Source organism: Dreissena polymorpha, chromosome 9, assembly GCF_020536995.1.
Source record: "Dreissena polymorpha isolate Duluth1 chromosome 9, UMN_Dpol_1.0, whole genome shotgun sequence".
Taxonomy (NCBI): Eukaryota; Metazoa; Mollusca; class Bivalvia; order Myida; family Dreissenidae; genus Dreissena; species Dreissena polymorpha.
Window position 1 is genome coordinate 38167590 of NC_068363.1, and position 17585 is coordinate 38185174.

Here is a 17585-nt window from a genome sequence, read left to right on the forward strand (position 1 = left end):
ATTCTGAATATTGCTAAATGTTTGCAATTTTATGTTTTAATGCACAATATGATCATTACACCCAATCATACTATACACTAATATTATGTTGTTAACCCAATGCACTATGTTTTACGGTATACTGTAATAATAGTGTTTAATTTATGTACATGTACGATATAGGTCGTAATGACTGACTCTCATTATTCAATCCATTGAATACGAGTTTCGCTCTGAGAAAACGGGACATGTGCGTTAAGAGTCGTCCCTGATTAGATTGAGCAGTGATTATTTGAGTATTGTTCTGATATAGGTCGTAATGACTGACTCTCATTATTCAATCCATTGTATATGAGCTTCGCTCTGAGAAAACGGGACATGTGCGTTAAGAGTCGTCCCTGATTAGATTGAGCAGTGATTATTTGAGTCTTGTTCTGAGAAAACGGGACATGTGCGTTAAGAGTCGTCCCTGATTAGATTGAGCAGTGATTATTTGAGTCTTGTTCTGATATAGATCGTAATGACTGACTCTCATTATTCAATCCATTGTATATGAGCTTCGCTCTGAGAAAACGGGGCATGTGCACTTAGAGTCGTCCCTGATTAGATTGAGCAGTGATTATCTGAGTCTTGTTCTGAGAAAACGGGGCATGTGCGTTAAGAGTCGTCCCTGATTAGATTGAGCAGTGATTATCTGAGTCTTGTTCTGAGAAAACCGGGCATGTGCGTTAAGAGTCGTCCCTGATTAGATTGAGCAGTGATTATTTGAGTCTTGTTACGATATAGGTCGTAATGACTGACTCTCATTATTCAATCCATTGTATATGAGGTCGTAATGACTGACTCTCATTATTCAATCCATTGTATATGAGGTCGTAATGACTGACTCTCATTATTCAATCCATTGTACATGAGCTTCGCTCTGAGAAAACGGGACATGTGCGTTAAGAGTCGTCCCTGATTAGATTGAGCAGTGATTATTTGAGTCTTGTTCTGATATAGGTCGTAATGATTGACTCTCATTATTCAATCCATTGTATATGAGCTTCGCTCTGAGAAAACGGGACATGTGCGTTAAGAGTCGTCCCTGATTAGATTGAGCAGTGATTATTTGAGTCTTGTTCTGAGAAAACGAGACATGTGCGTTAAGAGTCGTCCCTGATTAGATTGAGCTGTGATTATTTGAGTCTTGTTCTGAGAAAACGAGACATGTGCGTTAAGAGTCGTCCCTGATTAGATTGAGCTGTGATTATTTGAGTATTGTTCTGATATAGGTCGTAATGACTAACTCTCATTATTCAATCCATTGTATATGAGCTTCGCTCTGAGAAAACGGGACATGTGCGTTAAGAGTCGTCCCTGATTAGATTGAGCAGTGATTATTCCAGTCTTGTTCTGATATAGGTCGTTATGCTTGACTCTCATTATTCAATCCATTGTACATGAGCTTCGCTCTGAGAAAACGGGACATGTGCGTTAAGAGTCGTCCCTGATTAGATTGAGCAGTGATTATTTGAGTATTGTTCTGATATAGGTCGTAATGACTGACTCTCATTATTCAATCCATTGTATATGAGCTTCGCTCTGAGAAAACGGGGCATGTGCGTTAAGAGTCGTCCCTGATTAGATTGAGCAGTGATTATTTGAGTCTTGTTCTGATATAGGTCGTAATGACTGACTCTCATTATTCAATCCATTGTACATGAGCTTCGCTCTGAGAAAACGGGACATGTTCGTTAAGAGTCGTCCCTGATAAGATTGAGCAGTGATTATTTGAGTCTTGTTCTGATATAGGTCGTAATGACTGACTCTCATTATTCAATCCATTGTTTATGAGGTCGTAATGACTGACTCTCATTATTCAATCCATTGTATATGAGCTTCGCTCTGAGAAAACGGGACATGTGCGTTAAGTGTCGTCTCTGATTAGATTGAGCAGTGATTGAGTAGGTCGTAATGACTGACTCTCATTATTCAATCCATTGTATATGAGCTTCGCTCTAAGAAAACGGGACATGTGCGTTAAGTGTCGTCCCTGATTAGATTGAGCAGTGATTATTTGAGTCTTGTTCTGAGAAAACTGTGCATAATGCATGTGCGTAAAGTGTCGTCCCAGATTATCCTGTGCAATCCACACAGGCTAATCAGGGACGACACTTTCCGCTTGTATGACATTTTTCGTTTAAATGAAGTCTCTTTTTAGCAAAAATCCGATTTAGGCGGAAAGTGTCGTTCCTGATTAGCCTGTGTGGATTGCACAAGCTAATCTGAGACGACACCTTACGCACATATATTATGCCCAGTTTTCTCAGAACGCGACTCATTTCATTCAAATAATGCAATCGTTTTGAAAACATTGCCACCATGGTTTATGAATATATACCAGTAAATGGGAAGTATTTCACATGACTAAATGTTTCATTTTTTCTGTTTTTGTGTGTATATAAAGCCAGCTCACAGTCGACTGCATTTATCAGGTGTGGTGATTACCCATATACCATTTGTGGCTGCAACAATTTGTCGAATTTCAATGGGGCTATAAAGTGTAAAAATTAAATATTTGGTTCATTTATTGTGTTTAGGAGCTGTTACTCCCGAATCACTGTTTTTTTCCAGAGTGTGTATTTAGTAGCTACATAAAAGAGGACATTCATTCATCTTTAAATTGATTAATGCCCCAAAAACAACATCAGAGATAAAGAACATGTAATGCTGGAAACATGTTGGCAAGTTTTTGCTTTGTTTTGTAACTGGACCCTAAAGAAATTGGAATGACTGATACCTAGCAATGGAACGTTTTTTTTAGTCTCGCATTTCTATATAGAGAGTATGCGATAGATAAGGGGAGGTAACCAATCTATTTGGCTACGTGCTTTAATTATGAAGTCAATGTGGATAAGGGCATTGATGAAAACGTTAATGATGATGCCGCCGCCGACCACGATGATAATCGTCGCTTTGTGCGCATTGAATGGAATATTCGTGCTTTTTCAGGTCGTTATGTAAAAATTTTCTCGTTATTTTGAAAGAAAAGATTTGTTTCTATTCCACGAAAATCTCAGTTTGAATTTCATGTTTATTCACTATTCTTGACTTTGTGCATTTATAACTAGAGACCGAAAGTGAGACCACAAACACAACAACATTCACAACTGGAAAGATAGACAAATATGCAACCAGGTAGAACAACGTCCAAAAGTTGACGGCCAAAAAATAAAGCGGTCTCCAGTCAGGCTAAGCGTTTGGCACTCGTATCCAGATGGGAGGCTATGGGTAAGACTGGGGAAGCGCGGTGGCGTTTCAGCGGTAATGCGAGATGATCGCGAATCAGACCGAGAGGGCTAAGAAACAGCGGAAAATAATCGAAAACAGGAGGGCGGAGCAACACAAGACAAATGCTGACAGGAGGATGGAGGAAAGGGATGTAGAGCGGGTAGAAGAAAGGGATGCAGAGCGGGTAGTAGAAAGGGATGCAGAGCGGGTAGAGGAAAGGGCTGCAGAGCGGATAGAGGAAAGGGATGCAGAGCGGGTAGAGGAAAGGGATGCAGAGCGGGTAGAGGAAAGGGATGCAGAGCGGGTAGAGGAAAGGGATGCAGAGCGGGTAGAGGAAAGGAATGCAGAGCGGGTAGAGGAAAGGGATGCAGAGCGGGTAGAGGAAAGGGATGCAGAGCGGGTAGAGGAAAGGGATGCAGAGCGGGTAGAGGAAAGGGATGCAGAGCGGGTAGAGGAAAGGGATGCAGAGCGGGTAGAGGAAAGGGATGCAAAGCGGGTAGAGGAAAGGGATGCAGAGCGGGTAGAGGAAAGGGATGCAGAGCGGGTAGAGGAAAAGGATGCAGAGCGGATAGAGGAAAGGGATGCAGAGCGGGTAGAGGAAAGGGATGCAGAGCGGGTAGATGAAAGGGATGCAGAGCGGATAGAGGAAAGGGATGCAGAGCGGGTAGAGGAAAGAGATGCAGAGCGGGTAGCGGAAAGGGATGCAGAGAGGATAGAGGAAAGGTATGCAGAGTTGGTAGAGGAAAGGGATGCAGAGCGGGTAGAGGAAAGGGATGCAGAGCGGGTAGAAGAAAGGGATGCAGAGCGGATAGAGGAAAGGGATGCAGAGCGGGTAGAGGTAAGGGAAGCAGAGCGGGTAGAGGCAAGGGATGCAGAGCGGGTAGAGGAAAGGGATGCAGAGCGGATAGAGGAAAGGGACGCAGAGCGGGTAGCGGAGAGGGATGCAGAGCGGATAGAGGAAAGGGATGCAGAGCGGGTAGAGGAAAGGGATGCAGAGCGGGTAGAGGAAAGGGATGCAGAGCGGGTAGAGGAAAGGGATGCAGAGCGGGTAGCGGAAAGGGATGCAGAGCGGATAGAGGAAAGGGATGCAGAGCGGGTAGAGGAAAGACAGCGGGTGCAGGAAATGGATCAGAGGCGGATGGAGGTAAAGGAAACACAATGGACTCAGAAACGTGCAATGATGAGCGACCACAAACAGACAGTCAATGATGCCGACAGTAACTTGGTATGAATGCAATATGGCCTCAACATTATTATAATGCGTAATGATATGAATTTATTTTGTTAATCTGAATCCGTCAAATATTAAGTGATTAAAGCTAAAAATATTTTAGTCAAATAGACGGAATCGAGCATGTATAAAAATATAAAAATGCTGCGTAAAAAAACTAGTAAATAACAACTAAATGTTTTTAGCGCCGAAATTAAACAAAAATGCATCCCTTGTGTTTCATTTTCCGACATGATACATGAAAAACGCTAAACATTAGGAATCGCGCCATCAGCGCTATGCTTTGAATGTGAATATAAGCGGCTCAGAGAATATAATTTAACATTCACGAATTAAGAACAGCACTTGCTGCACGAATTAATGACAGCACGTACTGCAAATATAATGAAAATGCTGAAAGTTTAACCCATTTATGCCTAGTGGACTCTCCCATCCTGCAAAATTCGATCAGTTTTTTCAAAATTAAGGATGTTCAGTATATTTATTTCTATATTTAGAATATTTACAGAAAATCCTTTAAGCAAACAGCGCAGACCCTATGATGCGGCGTCTCATCTGGGTCTACGATGATTGCAAAGGCCTTTTTTCTAGACGCTAGGCATAAATGGGTTAAAAGACTTTATGAAAGGAAACCCGATAATAAAATAACATTTAGGAAAATAGTGTACACAAATTAATCGAGCGTTTGGTCGACGTGCTTCGTTATCACTCCTCAAGACGACAAAGTTTACGTCATGTACATTCCGTTATTTTGGCATGTTTTGAAGTCTTACATTAAAAGCTTTTAATTGATTAATGTATGAATGAATCGGAACGAAAGAGTTCAATTATAAAACACAAATTATATTAAATAAAGAAAAGTAGTAAACCACAACTGGGCTCGATCCACTGACTTTTGAAGTACAAGTCTAGCGCTTAAACCCATCGTCCATCCGTGCTGACATTCTAATTAATGTATTGTATACTTTATATAAACAATCCTCGTAATGTCAAAAAATATGTAGATAATAAACGAACTTTCAAAATTTAACAATCGTTTTGCATTTGTAACTTGCAGGGTTTTTTAATCGTCAAAAGATACATATAATGGATATTTTAGATCGTGGTAAATGTTCAGTATTACTGTGTACATGGATAAAAACTGAACTACAATGAAAATTTGCAAAGCTGATTTGCTTTCAATATTGTCAATGTATCAAAATGTGAAAAGGTCTCTTTAAAGCTAACGTAAAACGACCACCAGTAAAACTTAGCGAAACTGATTTTAGATTTTTAAAATTCACGGCCGTTAATGACGGGCGCCACCTCTTTTTTAGGATGCATTAATAAACGAGCAAATGCTACTTCCAAGGTGGCGCTCAGACCCGGATGTTTTAAAATGATTGATTCATCATTTTTTTACAGAAATAATAATTCTCAATCCATTTAAAAACGTGAGAACTTTTATAAGTTGTGGCATGATGGAGTTTTAAAAAGCATTTCGATGAGTTTTAAATGGCCGTTGAATTGTAAAAGTATTTGTACTGGTTTTATGTCCATGGTCTTCGATAAGAAAAAACATTTATATGAAAAATCCCATTGGGAAACAAAAAGTCAAATAGGAAAATGAAACAATGCCATGACAAAGTCTATCTTTGAACAAAAAATACTGAAATAAATTTAAATACTATACAAAAACCATATAAAAATAATCACAAAGAAACATTTTATCGCAAACATTATCTAAAATATCAATATCTTAAAGGCAAGAGAAACTTAAGCTTGCGAGATTTGGGTTTCGCAAAGTTTTCCCGGTGGCCGTTATAATTTTAACGTATCATAACTTAATTAGCCGATCTGGCGTTTTGCTGGGTTTCAAAGTTGCCAAAAAGCGTGCATCCCGAAAAAGCAAGTACGTTCGTTTGTCGTTTAGAGGGAGGGTACGATCGTTCTAGCGCCTTGTCGTGTTGGCAGCCTCAAACCTGTCACTACGCCAGGTCGATGAACAAGAAATCAGCTACCATAAAAATCAGCCACCTTATGAACGCGTGCTTTATTTATCTGTTAGTTTTACCAAATTGTACAAAACATCACACACATTGTCGAAGAACCGAACGGCGTATGACTGACAAAATTGATATCTTTTACACGATTGTAACTGACTTCTTTGATAAGTTAATAAGGACACGAGCTAAAAACTAAAGGATTGGTGAAGCGATAAGGCGCTGCGGTGCTCTGCTATAAAGAGAACGAACGCATTGAAGTAGGGTTCACACAAGACAAGTTGTGTAAGCAACAACATGCTCTCCTGCTTGACTTTGGTTGCCATATCTGTGGGGCTTGCTGAGGTATGTATGTCGACTTCAGTACAGTTTCTGTAAAGCGACTTGTTCTCGATTTTGCAAAATGCTAAATTAAAAAAATATATATTAAAAATGAATGCTTGTATTATATTCCAACACTAGCATAATCCCTTAACTTATATAAATATATGTTCGTTTATTGATAACCAATTATCGAAGTCTTAAAATTATAACGCGCTTGTAAGTCTTTGATCGAAAAATTAACAGAAACGGGTGTTTCGGACAAGGTTCTTTTATTACACACCGGATGAAAAATTGTGCGTGTGGTAGTGGTAGCAAGTTAGCTTTTGCTTGAAGTCCGGATCTCGATCCCCGGGGAATACTGTGTATTATATATTTGTATTTGTTATTTTTGTTATTAGACACTGTTCCAAAATATTACAGTTTCAGTAGTAAATTAATTCAATTATACTGAAAAATAGTGCACTTATGTATAATGTATGCATATAGTTATGCATGTCCCCAAACTAATTAATATTTACAAAAAAACATATGTGTTGCGATATGGTATATTTTAAATGTTCATTTAACGAACTGTGAATACATTCCGTTTAAATATAATATAAAAAAAGTAAAGTATATCAAAACATATCTTTCAAATGTATGCATTCAGGTATTGTTAAAAAACTACACAGAGATGTTTTTATCATGACCTACTTGTATATGTACGTGCATATGCATTAACAACTATATGCTTGTTCACAGGCCACCTTTTGTACGGTCAAAAGCGAATGCGCGGCCAACGAATGCTGCTATATCCGGCCGCAGTACCTCATCATGAGCAAACGGCAGATGGTACTTCCTGGACAGCCATTATGGACACCCGAACCCGGTGGGTTGATTTGTCTGCGTAATAATAAATATGTGTAATCCAATGTTAAACGGTTCGGAGTGTCGGATTGCGGTCGATAGATGTCTAGACGCTACATGTATCTGGATAGAACGTTTTTGGATACGTTCGGCATAATCGGCTATTTGCTCTTATATTGAAGCCCAAGCCACAAAATTGCGATTTTATTTCTAGTTAGCGATACCTTTTAAGTTAAGAAAATTCTTTCAAATTCAAATCTCTTATTTTGTTTTTTAACTCCGAACATGATCCGTGCGAACACATCACCGATCAGTGTGTCTCATATACGGATTGTAGCAAACCCTCAGATTATTGCATGATTTGATAAGAATAACTCCTGAAAAGACGAGATTACGAAAAGCCCCACTTATATCTGGGTACATGCATAGCTGACACATTTAAAATCCTTTTTAAATCACACACCGTATCATCCGTTAGTATCTGAATGAAACTACTGGTTCCCACATACATACATGTTCTTTTTTCTCACTAAGTTGTATAGATCCGGTAATACCTATTCACAGGCAAGTCCGTATAAACGGACTCACAGAGCCTTTGATATTTTTTGCTGATAGTTTTGCTGGGAGTTCATATGTACCTCTTCTTAAACACAATCGCAGTCCTCCGCAGATGATCAGTGCGCATCTCTAAACAGACTTCGTTCGTGACCATTTAAGGAAAGCGAAGAAAAATACTTCAAAAACACATTAAATTTACCTAAATGGTAATATACGGGCATTATTCTTTGCACGAAACCTTTAAAAACACGACAATCTTTCAACACACTTTTCTTATTGATATTTTATCGCGAAATTTGGAACAGTGTAAATATTCGAAAATCGTTATCGACCCAGGCTACATCACAAATAACAATGTGCAAAAGAGTGGTGCACTGCGACCTAACCGATAGCGACTCTTTGAATCGGCAACACTGCAACAGTTTTCTAATATGGGGGATATAGCGTACGGAATAATAACAAAGTAAATACAAAGCATTTATTTCTTGTTTTAATTGTACTATATTTGCATGTGTTTGTGCTTGATACAGGTAAATGTTGATAAGTTTTTGCAGTATCAGTGTTCCCTAAGCCCTTGCAGCGGTAATCAAATTGTGCACCTTAGACAGCGCATTGCAACTCTCGGTAACCCTTTCGGATATAAAGCTGAGAGTTGAATTATTGCAACTATATTGCAACTATTCACAGGCATGTGCGAGACCTACAAGAACCCCGGCGACCCCTGCAGTGTCATTTTGAACGGCCATTGCGGCTGCTCTTCCGGTTACTCGTGCCAGTGGGTGCCCGAGCCGAGCACGACCGCGTCTGCGGGCCGACGCTCCATGATATACCACCCCGGACCAGGCTCATATCAGTGTGTCGCCAACAACCCTTGAATGCGCCGATTACCAAAATGTGCATATAGTATTAAACGCGTTCAATGAATTTAAATGATTTCTCTTATTCCTTACGAATAACGTTCATCCCGTTAAGCCATATATTGCGTCCCAATAAATGCTTACCAATACTTTTCAGGTCCTCCCAAGGTCAATGTGACAGCCTCAGCCTGTCACCCCCCCCCCCCCCCCCCCCCCATTTGCGTGAAAGTCCGTTAAGTTATTCCAAGGCCTTAATTCTGTTTTGGAACAGTTCCTACACTAGTTTTCAACTGATTTTGTTGCCAGGAAAGGTCACAAAATATACACAATAAGATGTGTCCTTTTTGACGAAAAGCAGTTATTGTAAGTTTCTAATCTTGGAAAGGTTGGTGGGTTGGACTCCTGTCGAATGTGAGTAGTTTGTGCTCTTCTTCATCAGTCAACTAGTAGTTCTGCATAAAGACTAATGTCTACTTGAAAAAAGTCATTTTAGATCTCAGCTGGCTCAGAATCATAGTCATCAGTTTTTCTCTCTTAGTTCAGAAATGTCTCTAATGTTAACTGTTTACATTGAAGTGATATACAGTATCGGTAGGAATATTGGATTGTTTTTAATCATTTTTAGCTCGGCTGTTTTCGGAGAAAACCCGAGGTATTGTCATAGCCAGTTCGTCGTCCGGCGCCGTGCTAAAATCTTTACATTCTAAAATCTATAAACAGTGCTTCCACCTACAACTTTGAAACTTCCCATGTACATGCACCTTAATGACTTCTACACGCCACACCCATTTTTGGGTCACTAGGTCAACGTTCAAGGTGACTGAGACCTCTAAAAATATTCTGACGAGCTTTAATTTATTCAAAACTGCACCCGCAGCCGAGCGTTGGCACCCATTATGCGGTACTCTTGTTAGTCTACGAAATTAGCGCTTAGCAATGTTTTGTATACAAAAGAACAGTGGTTTAGAGGTAGGACGCTTGTCTATGAATCTGATGGTCCTATATTCAAATCCCGCTCAGAACACTGGATGTAACTGTGATGGAAATAAGCTAATGTGGCTGTCCGGTAAGTGCAGTGGTTGGTACAAGCGCTTCTCATGTAGACGACACAGGCAAATATTTGGCACCTTTTATGGATACAGGAGAGAAAAAAAATAGAAAAAAGGGACATGGAACAAAGAAACTTACCAGTACACTTGAATGACGATAATCTGTATATCCTCTTTAATTGCTTAAAGCATCAATTGTTTAAAAAAAATTATTAACGTCAGCCATTTTCCTAAGCCAGTCCAAGGCCCATAACTTCGCCAAAAATCAATGGACCGGAACAAAACTCATACGTTATCTGTTAGTCATTATAGGTAGACTCAGTGATCAGATATCAGGTCATTATGTTTTAGCGTTTTGAAAAAGTCCGGAAAATTACAGGCTAAACGGACAGACGAACAGAAAGTCCGACTGCTATATGCCACCATACCACGAGCATACTAATCAGCACACTATCTGAAAAAGTTGCGTAAAAAACTGGAGGAAACGGTTATTAGACAGAAACAATTAGGTCCAAGACCCATAACTTTGCCAAAAATCAATGGCCCGGAACAAATTTTACACTTCATTTGTAGGTCCTGTAGCTCACATACCAACACTCTTCTCACAATCTGAAAGCATTGCGTTAAAAACCTCCGGAATATGGTTATTATAAAAAATGTGATGTCGGAGTTGTCGACGATTGTGATGGTTTATCTTTGTCGACGAATACAGTTTTTGGATTTTAAAAGTTTGCTTTCATTCTTGATTAAACATAATACATTTATGAAATCTAAAGCTTAAAAAAATGGTGTGAATTTCACACCAATGTTTAAAGCTTTAGACTTAAAAATGGTGCTGATTTACTTATTATATTTCATTAATTTATATAAAAAATAAGTAGTTTTGAAGCATTATAATTCACTTTAAAAAGTGCAAAATTAAAAAAAAATAGGGATGGGACAAACCCCCGCACCCTCTCCGGTTGCCCCCCCCCCAGTCAAAAGTTCCTGCGTACGGCCCTGTTTGCATGAAGTAAAAATTATAAGACGAAAAAAACATGTAGTAAGAATGCTAGGGGTTTCACTTGTAAGAAAAAACTGTCCCCACTTTTGTATGTGTCAAGCCATCATTAATTGTCAAGAAAAAAAGCTTTTTTTCTTTGATAAAATCCAATTAATGACTATTCCTTGCCTCTTTGATCATACTGTACACAGGTATAACATTTTATTTTATTTTATTTAATAAAATCAATGCCAGATTATCCAGTAAGTCAATTATCAATCGACAACTCAGCTTTTATCAAGCTATTAAATGAATACAACTATTTTTTCACCATTTATTGAATCTTTAGTATAGTATTATATATCTGTAAAATACTTACATAGAACGAAGGTATACTACGTATGCATCATTTTCGTAGGTCTGTATGTATTCACATTCGGAGCTGTGAATGGGTGACCACTCTGCAATTGATGTTGATTATTTTTGATATACGATTTAGTTTTAATTAAAAAATACTGTTGGGAGTTTTGGCATACATGTACTTTTATAAATTGGTTTCCTTTGGCCGATTAGGCGAGCCTCGTTTGCATTTTACCGCAAATTGAAAGCAAGATCATAAAACTCGCAGACGTAATTTATTTCTTGTCCGAAACCTAGTTGCAATCGTTCCATTTATATATGCTTTAGTTCAATACAAGTATTCTTAATTGTGTGAAAGACAATACAGTGAGGCTAAATCAAACAATAGATATTGAATATTACCGTATAAATAAACCACAAGCCATGCATGGCATATATACAAATAAAACATTCCGAAGTAAAATGGAGGAGCGATAATAAAATATGATTAAATATATGCAATGAAGCACGATTGAAGGAAGGAATAATTCAATACATTTATGTGACAAAATGGGGAAAGCAGGTACTTATATTTTGGTTTTATAATGTAACTACCGGTATAAAAAGTGAAGAGCAGTTGTAAAATTAAAGGTTTAAACATACCTGTACTAGTGTATAAAAATAATAACAAGCTTAGAGAAGACAAAAACATTAGGTCTTCCATATTTTAAACTTGCTGCACGAGATTTAACTTAATTAGACAGGGATACGGAATCTATGCGAACCAGCTGCATAAAACAATCTAACATTCATAAATGAAAGGAGTTCATAATCCAAAAAAAAATCGCTGCAGTGACCAGTGTCGACCATTAATATGAAAGAAAAAGTCTCATGTCCGATTATGCGTTTAAGTCAGAGTGACATTGGTCTATTTCTATTTATATCAACACCGTGTCGCACTACTGCAGACCTATCTAGTGCCCGGAAGTGGTACCTGTGCCTGGCGGCGACCGTGGGCGCGCTGGGGCTCGTACTGTTGACCTGTGGGCTGGTGGGCGTACTGGAGTATCACCGAGTTGACGTGCTTCCCTACTATGCCGGGGGGCTGGCCGCGGGGCCGCTGGTATAGGTTTAAAACGGGGTTTAAAGCATGTGCGTAAAGTGTCATCCCTGTACTGTCCGCACAGGCTAATCAGGAACGACACTTTCCGCTTTTGTGGTAAATTTCCTTTCAAAGAAGTCTCATCTCATCGAAATTCCAGCTTAGGCGTAAAGTGTCGTCCCACATTAGCCTGTGCGGACTGCATTGGCTAATTCGAGACACACAGCATTTTATTTATTTTTTATTGATGGTTTTGTATTTAAAAGCATTTCTCTCGCTTTTTCTGACGAAAGTCTGATGATTATTGTATACAGTATCTTTCGATTTTGCATCCTGCATTGAGAGCATACGTGAAATAGATCAAGCTCATACTGTCTCCAAAAGAGAATTTGCAAGGCTAACAGTGCTTTGGTTCGATCATCTTTAATACCTAAAATTTGTATTCGTATATTTACTAGAAGGCTCTTAATTTTTACGGATTAGCCTAATTTATCATGTTGAAGGTACCGGACGAATGAAAATCCTGTGTTTAACCCATTTATGCATAGCGTCTAGAAAAAAGGCCTTGGCAAACAGCGTAGACCCGGATGAGACGCCGCATGATACTGCGTCTCATCAGGGTCTGCGCTGTTTGCCTAAAGGAATTTCTGTAAGAAATATTCTAAATATAGAAATACATATACTAGACATCCCTAATTTTGGAAATAAATTGATCCAATTTAGGAGGATGGGATAGTCCACTAGGCATAAATGGGTTAAGGGCAATAACTCTTTTAAGGCCCTTCTGATGGCGATGACGAGCGCCTGTATCTCGATGTGCACAAGAAGGGCCGACAACTCCGGGCAGAGGATGGCTGTCGTGAGGCGAATGGTGGGTGCAGAATGAATTGCGAGGACTACCGTGTAGCCACTTGCAGGTTTTATGCCTGTATGGATTCCATTACTAGTACTTAAACTCTAAAACTGATACCAATGAGTAGACTACGGAATACCATTAGGGCCATCGTGGTAACACATTAAAATCCAGAGGGCGACAATGCGATAGTACGCGATAGTACGATGGCGACAATGCAATAGTACGATGACGACAGTGCGACAATACGATGGCGACAGTGCGATAGTACGATGGCGACAATGCGATAATACGATGACGACAGTACGATGGCGACAATGCGACAATATGATGACGACAAAGCGACAATACGATGGCGACAGTGTGATAATACGATGGCGACAATGCGATAATACGACGACGACAGTGCGACAATACGATGGCGACAGTGCGATAGTACGATGGCGACAATACGCCATCGAATTGTCGAACTGTCGCATTGTCGTCATCGTACTATCGCATCGCCGCCATCGTACTATCGCATTGTCGCCCTCTGGATTTTAATATGTAACCACGATGGCTCTAACGGTATTCCGTAGTAGACTTTATACACGCGTAATGCTACTATTATTTGCTTATTTATAATGCATTTTCTTCAAGTACAAGTTTTCTTTGCAAGCTATGTAGAACCGTAAGATATTTTGATGTTTAGAAAAGTAAGCTTTGCGATTTTAGTGTTTTGCTTGAATAGAAAAGTGATCTATTCCAGTGTGTCAAGTTTTTATATGAATAATTTTGTAATGCACTTGAACATGTTCAAAATACAGAAATATATTGGCATGTTAATTTCAGGTTGTATTCCAGTCCCTTGTTTTAGCGGTTCTGCTGACGTTCGCGTGCATATTGGGCGTAGTTTTCGCTGTTGTGGGCGGGGTCTCTGACGCCGGTTATGACGTCACGCCAATACTGGCCAATAGAACAATATCATGGATTATACTGATCGCATGCCTTCTAGCGCTAGGTGCTGTGTTGCTAAGCTTCTGTATGTACTGTATCTGCGCCAAGGTGTTTGGCCTTACTGTAGGACCGGTTAGCCGGAGCCACGCTGAGCACCACAGCAGCGTCATCACCGCGCAGACGAACACGAACATCGTCAACAACAACAACACGTTCATCCAACAGTCGCAGACGATCGGAGCAAACAACTTCAGTGACGCACATGTGCAGTCTTTACAGCAGCAGAACCAGCTTCTGCAACAGCAGATAGCGTTACAGCAGCGGCTAATTCAGCAACAGCAGCAGCCTCGTGTGGGCGCTCTGCCGTTTCCGCCCGCGGAGCCTCCGCCTCCCTACTCGCCACCGGACCCAGGGCATCGGGAACCAACGGCTCCCCCACCCAGCTTCGCGGATAGCAAAACTTGAACATTTATGTCGAAATTATTACTGACGCATTGATGTACAAATACGACATATAACATTCTACTTTGTGTGCACGTGAATACCGTTTTTGTAGATGCGTATCCTTCTAAAACATGTTTGTTTCAACAACCATACTTAGGGTCATTTTGATAATAATTTGACCGCCGTTCTCTGTGAAAAGGGGGTTAATGCATATGCATAAAGTTTCGTCCCAGATTAGCATGTGCAGTCCGCACAGGCTAATCAGGGACGAAACTTTACGCTTGTATGGTATTTTTTCATTAACAGAAAATCTCTTCTTAGCAAAAATCCAGTTAAGGCGGAAAGTGTCGTCCATGGTTGGCCTGTGCGGATTGCACATGCTAATCTGGGACGACACTTTACGCACATGCATTAAACCCTCTTTTCACAGAGCAAGACCCATATGCTAACAAGCACACATGCATTAAACCCCCTTTTTCACAGAGCAAGGCCCATATGCTAACAAGCGATAAGACAGGAGCACTAGCCTTATTGGCCAAACACCTTTCTTACGTATGTTTAATATTTATAACAATGTTTTAAAACGGTTGCAGTTCGGTAATATTTGCGCGTGGTCTTCTGAGTATTAGATTTTATTTGCGCTTAGTTATACTTTTCACTTTGTATGCGAACATGTCAGGTTCCTTTTGTACACGCTTCTCACTGTATACATTTCATTACTTTGAAGCCGGTTGTATGGCTTTGATTGTAAGAAAGGATTGATTTTACGTTTTTTTAAAGAAATTCCGTTGACCAAATATACGATTGTGCTGTTCGAAAGTCGTCATTAACTTTTGAAGTTAGTGCAAAAGGGAATTGCGTGAACATAAATTAATAAAATAAATAATCTGTTCAATAAGCACTGTTTCCGATAATTCAGACATTTCCCATTGTACCGGATATAAAAGACACTTACATTGAATAAGTGAAATAAAATAAATAACACTTCGTCACGTTTAGATTTCTTCACAGACGCGATTTAAGAAAGCGTGCATATGCAAGCAATATTATTTGTTTTACAAATGAAATAACATTTGCATTTAGCGAACGCTGAGCATGTGAATCGAATTTTCGCCGTTTTCAAAAGTTGTTCAGTCGAACCAATAGTTAAAATAGTGATAGAGCTGATCTCCGGAGCAGTAAAACAGTGATAGAGCTTATCTCCAGGTTAGTAAAATAGTGATCAAGCTTATCTCCGCGGTAGTAAAAAAATGATAGAGCTTGTCTCCAGGGTAGTAAAATAGTGTGGAGCTTATATCTGGGGTAGTAAAATAGTGATTTAGCTTATCTCCGGAGTAGTAAAATAGTGAAACAGCTTATCTCCGGGGTAGTAAAATAATCATGAAGCTTATCTCCGGGGTAGTAAAATAGTGAATAAGCTTATCTCCGGGGTAGTAAAATAGTGAATAAGCTTATCTCCGGGGTAGTAAAATAGTGATAGAGCTTATCTCCGGGTTAGTAAAATAGTGTTAGAGCTTATCTCCAGGGTAGCAAAATAGTGATAGAGCTTATCTCCGGGGTAGTAAAATAGTGATAAAGCTTATCTCTGGGGTAGTAAAATAGTGATAGAGCTTATCTCCAGGGTAGTAAAATAGTGATAGAGCTTATCTCCGGGGTAGTAAAATAGTGATAGAGCTTATCTCCGGGGAAGTAAAATAGTAATAGAGCTTATCTCCAGGGTAGTAAAATAGTGAAAGAGCTTATCTCTGGGGTAGTAAAATAGTGATAGAGCTGATCTCCGGAGTAGTAAAATAGTGAAAGAGCTTATCTCTTGGGTAGTAAAATAGTGATAGAGCTTATCTCCAGGGTAGTTATATAGAGCTTATCTCCGGGGTAGTAAAATAGTGATAGAGCTTATCTCCAGGGTAGTAAAATAGTGATAGAGCTTATCTCTGGGGTAGTAAAATAGTGCTTAAGCTTATCTCCGGGGTAGTAAAATAGTGATAGAGCTTATCTCCAGGGTAGTAAAATAGTGATAGAGCTTATCTCAGGGGCAGTAAAATAGTGATAGAGCTTATCTCCGGAGTAGTAAAATAGTGATAGAGCTTATCTCAGGGGTAGTAAAATAGTGATAGAGCTTATCTCCGGAGTAGTAAAATGGTGATAGAGCTTATCTCCAGGGTAGTAATATAGAGCTTATCTCCGGGGTAGTAAAATAGTGATAGAGCTTATCTCCAGGGTAGTAAAATAGTGATAGAGCTTATCTCTGGGGTAGTAAAATAGTGATTAAGCTTATCTCCGAGGTAGTAAAATAGTGATAGAGCTTATCTCCAGGGTAGTAAAATAGTGATAGAGCTTATCTCCGGGGTAGCAAAATAGTGATAGAGCTTATCTCCGAGGTAGTAAAATAGTGATAGAGCTTATCTCCAGGTTAGTAAAATAGTGATAGAGCTTATCTCCAGGGCAGTAAAATAGTGATAGAGCTTATCTCAGGGGTAGTAAAATAGTGATAGAGCTTATCTCCGGGGTAGTAAAATAGTGATAGAGCTTATCTCCAGGGTAGTAAAATAGTGATAGAGCTTATCTCCGAGGTAGTAAAATAGTGATAGAGCTTATCTCCAGGGTAGTAAAATAGTGATAGAGCTTATCTCCAGGGTAGTAAAATAGTGATAGAGCTTATCTCCGAGGTAGTAAAATAGGGATGGAGCTTATCTCCTGGGTAATAAAATAGGGATCAAGCTTATCTCCAAGGTAGTTAAATCACAGCAAGCTATTGTCCGCTCTCAAATTTGACGGTTGAGCAAATAACCGGGAGAAATTTTGTCCGTATGCTCGTTTTGTCAAAAATAAC

The 17585-nt window shown here is 39.5% G+C and overlaps 3 protein-coding genes across 3 annotated transcripts; all 3 read left to right on the forward strand.

The window, feature by feature from the left end:
- Window positions 1-3295: 3295 nt before the first annotated feature.
- On the forward strand, window positions 3296-4483 carry LOC127845971 (nipped-B-like protein B). The gene has a single exon (XM_052377150.1). The coding sequence runs from the start codon at window positions 3296-3298 to the stop codon at window positions 4481-4483; it is 1188 nt and encodes a 395-aa protein (XP_052233110.1).
- Window positions 4484-6653: 2170 nt separating this feature from the next.
- Window positions 6654-9117, forward strand: LOC127845005 (uncharacterized). Its single transcript, XM_052375616.1, has 3 exons — window positions 6654-6810; window positions 7531-7657; window positions 8881-9117. Exons 1-3 carry the CDS (start codon window positions 6763-6765, stop codon window positions 9066-9068), a joined length of 363 nt encoding a protein of 120 aa, XP_052231576.1. The 5' UTR covers window positions 6654-6762; the 3' UTR covers window positions 9069-9117.
- Window positions 9118-11990: 2873 nt separating this feature from the next.
- LOC127845972 (uncharacterized) lies at window positions 11991-14898 on the forward strand. The gene is made up of 4 exons (XM_052377151.1): window positions 11991-12003; window positions 12389-12543; window positions 13301-13393; window positions 14207-14898. Exons 1-4 carry the CDS (start codon window positions 11991-11993, stop codon window positions 14774-14776), a joined length of 831 nt encoding a protein of 276 aa, XP_052233111.1. The 3' UTR covers window positions 14777-14898.
- Window positions 14899-17585: the final 2687 nt, after the last annotated feature.

What these genes read in the sequence shown, in the direction of transcription:
- LOC127845971 (XM_052377150.1), top strand. Translation starts at nt 3,296, where the DNA reads ATGATCGCGAATCAGACCGAGAGGGCTAAGAAACAGCGGAAAATAATC.
- LOC127845005 (XM_052375616.1), top strand. Translation starts at nt 6,763, where the DNA reads ATGCTCTCCTGCTTGACTTTGGTTGCCATATCTGTGGGGCTTGCTGAG. An exon ending in TATCTGTGGGGCTTGCTGAG is followed by an intron (nt 6,811 to 7,530) that starts GTATGTATGTCG and finishes GCTTGTTCACAG; the next exon opens with GCCACCTTTTGTACGGTCAA. An exon ending in ATTATGGACACCCGAACCCG is followed by an intron (nt 7,658 to 8,880) that starts GTGGGTTGATTT and finishes AACTATTCACAG; the next exon opens with GCATGTGCGAGACCTACAAG.
- LOC127845972 (XM_052377151.1), top strand. An exon ending in GGCTGGCCGCGGGGCCGCTG is followed by an intron (nt 12,544 to 13,300) that starts GTATAGGTTTAA and finishes AACTCTTTTAAG; the next exon opens with GCCCTTCTGATGGCGATGAC. An exon ending in TGGCTGTCGTGAGGCGAATG is followed by an intron (nt 13,394 to 14,206) that starts GTGGGTGCAGAA and finishes TGTTAATTTCAG; the next exon opens with GTTGTATTCCAGTCCCTTGT.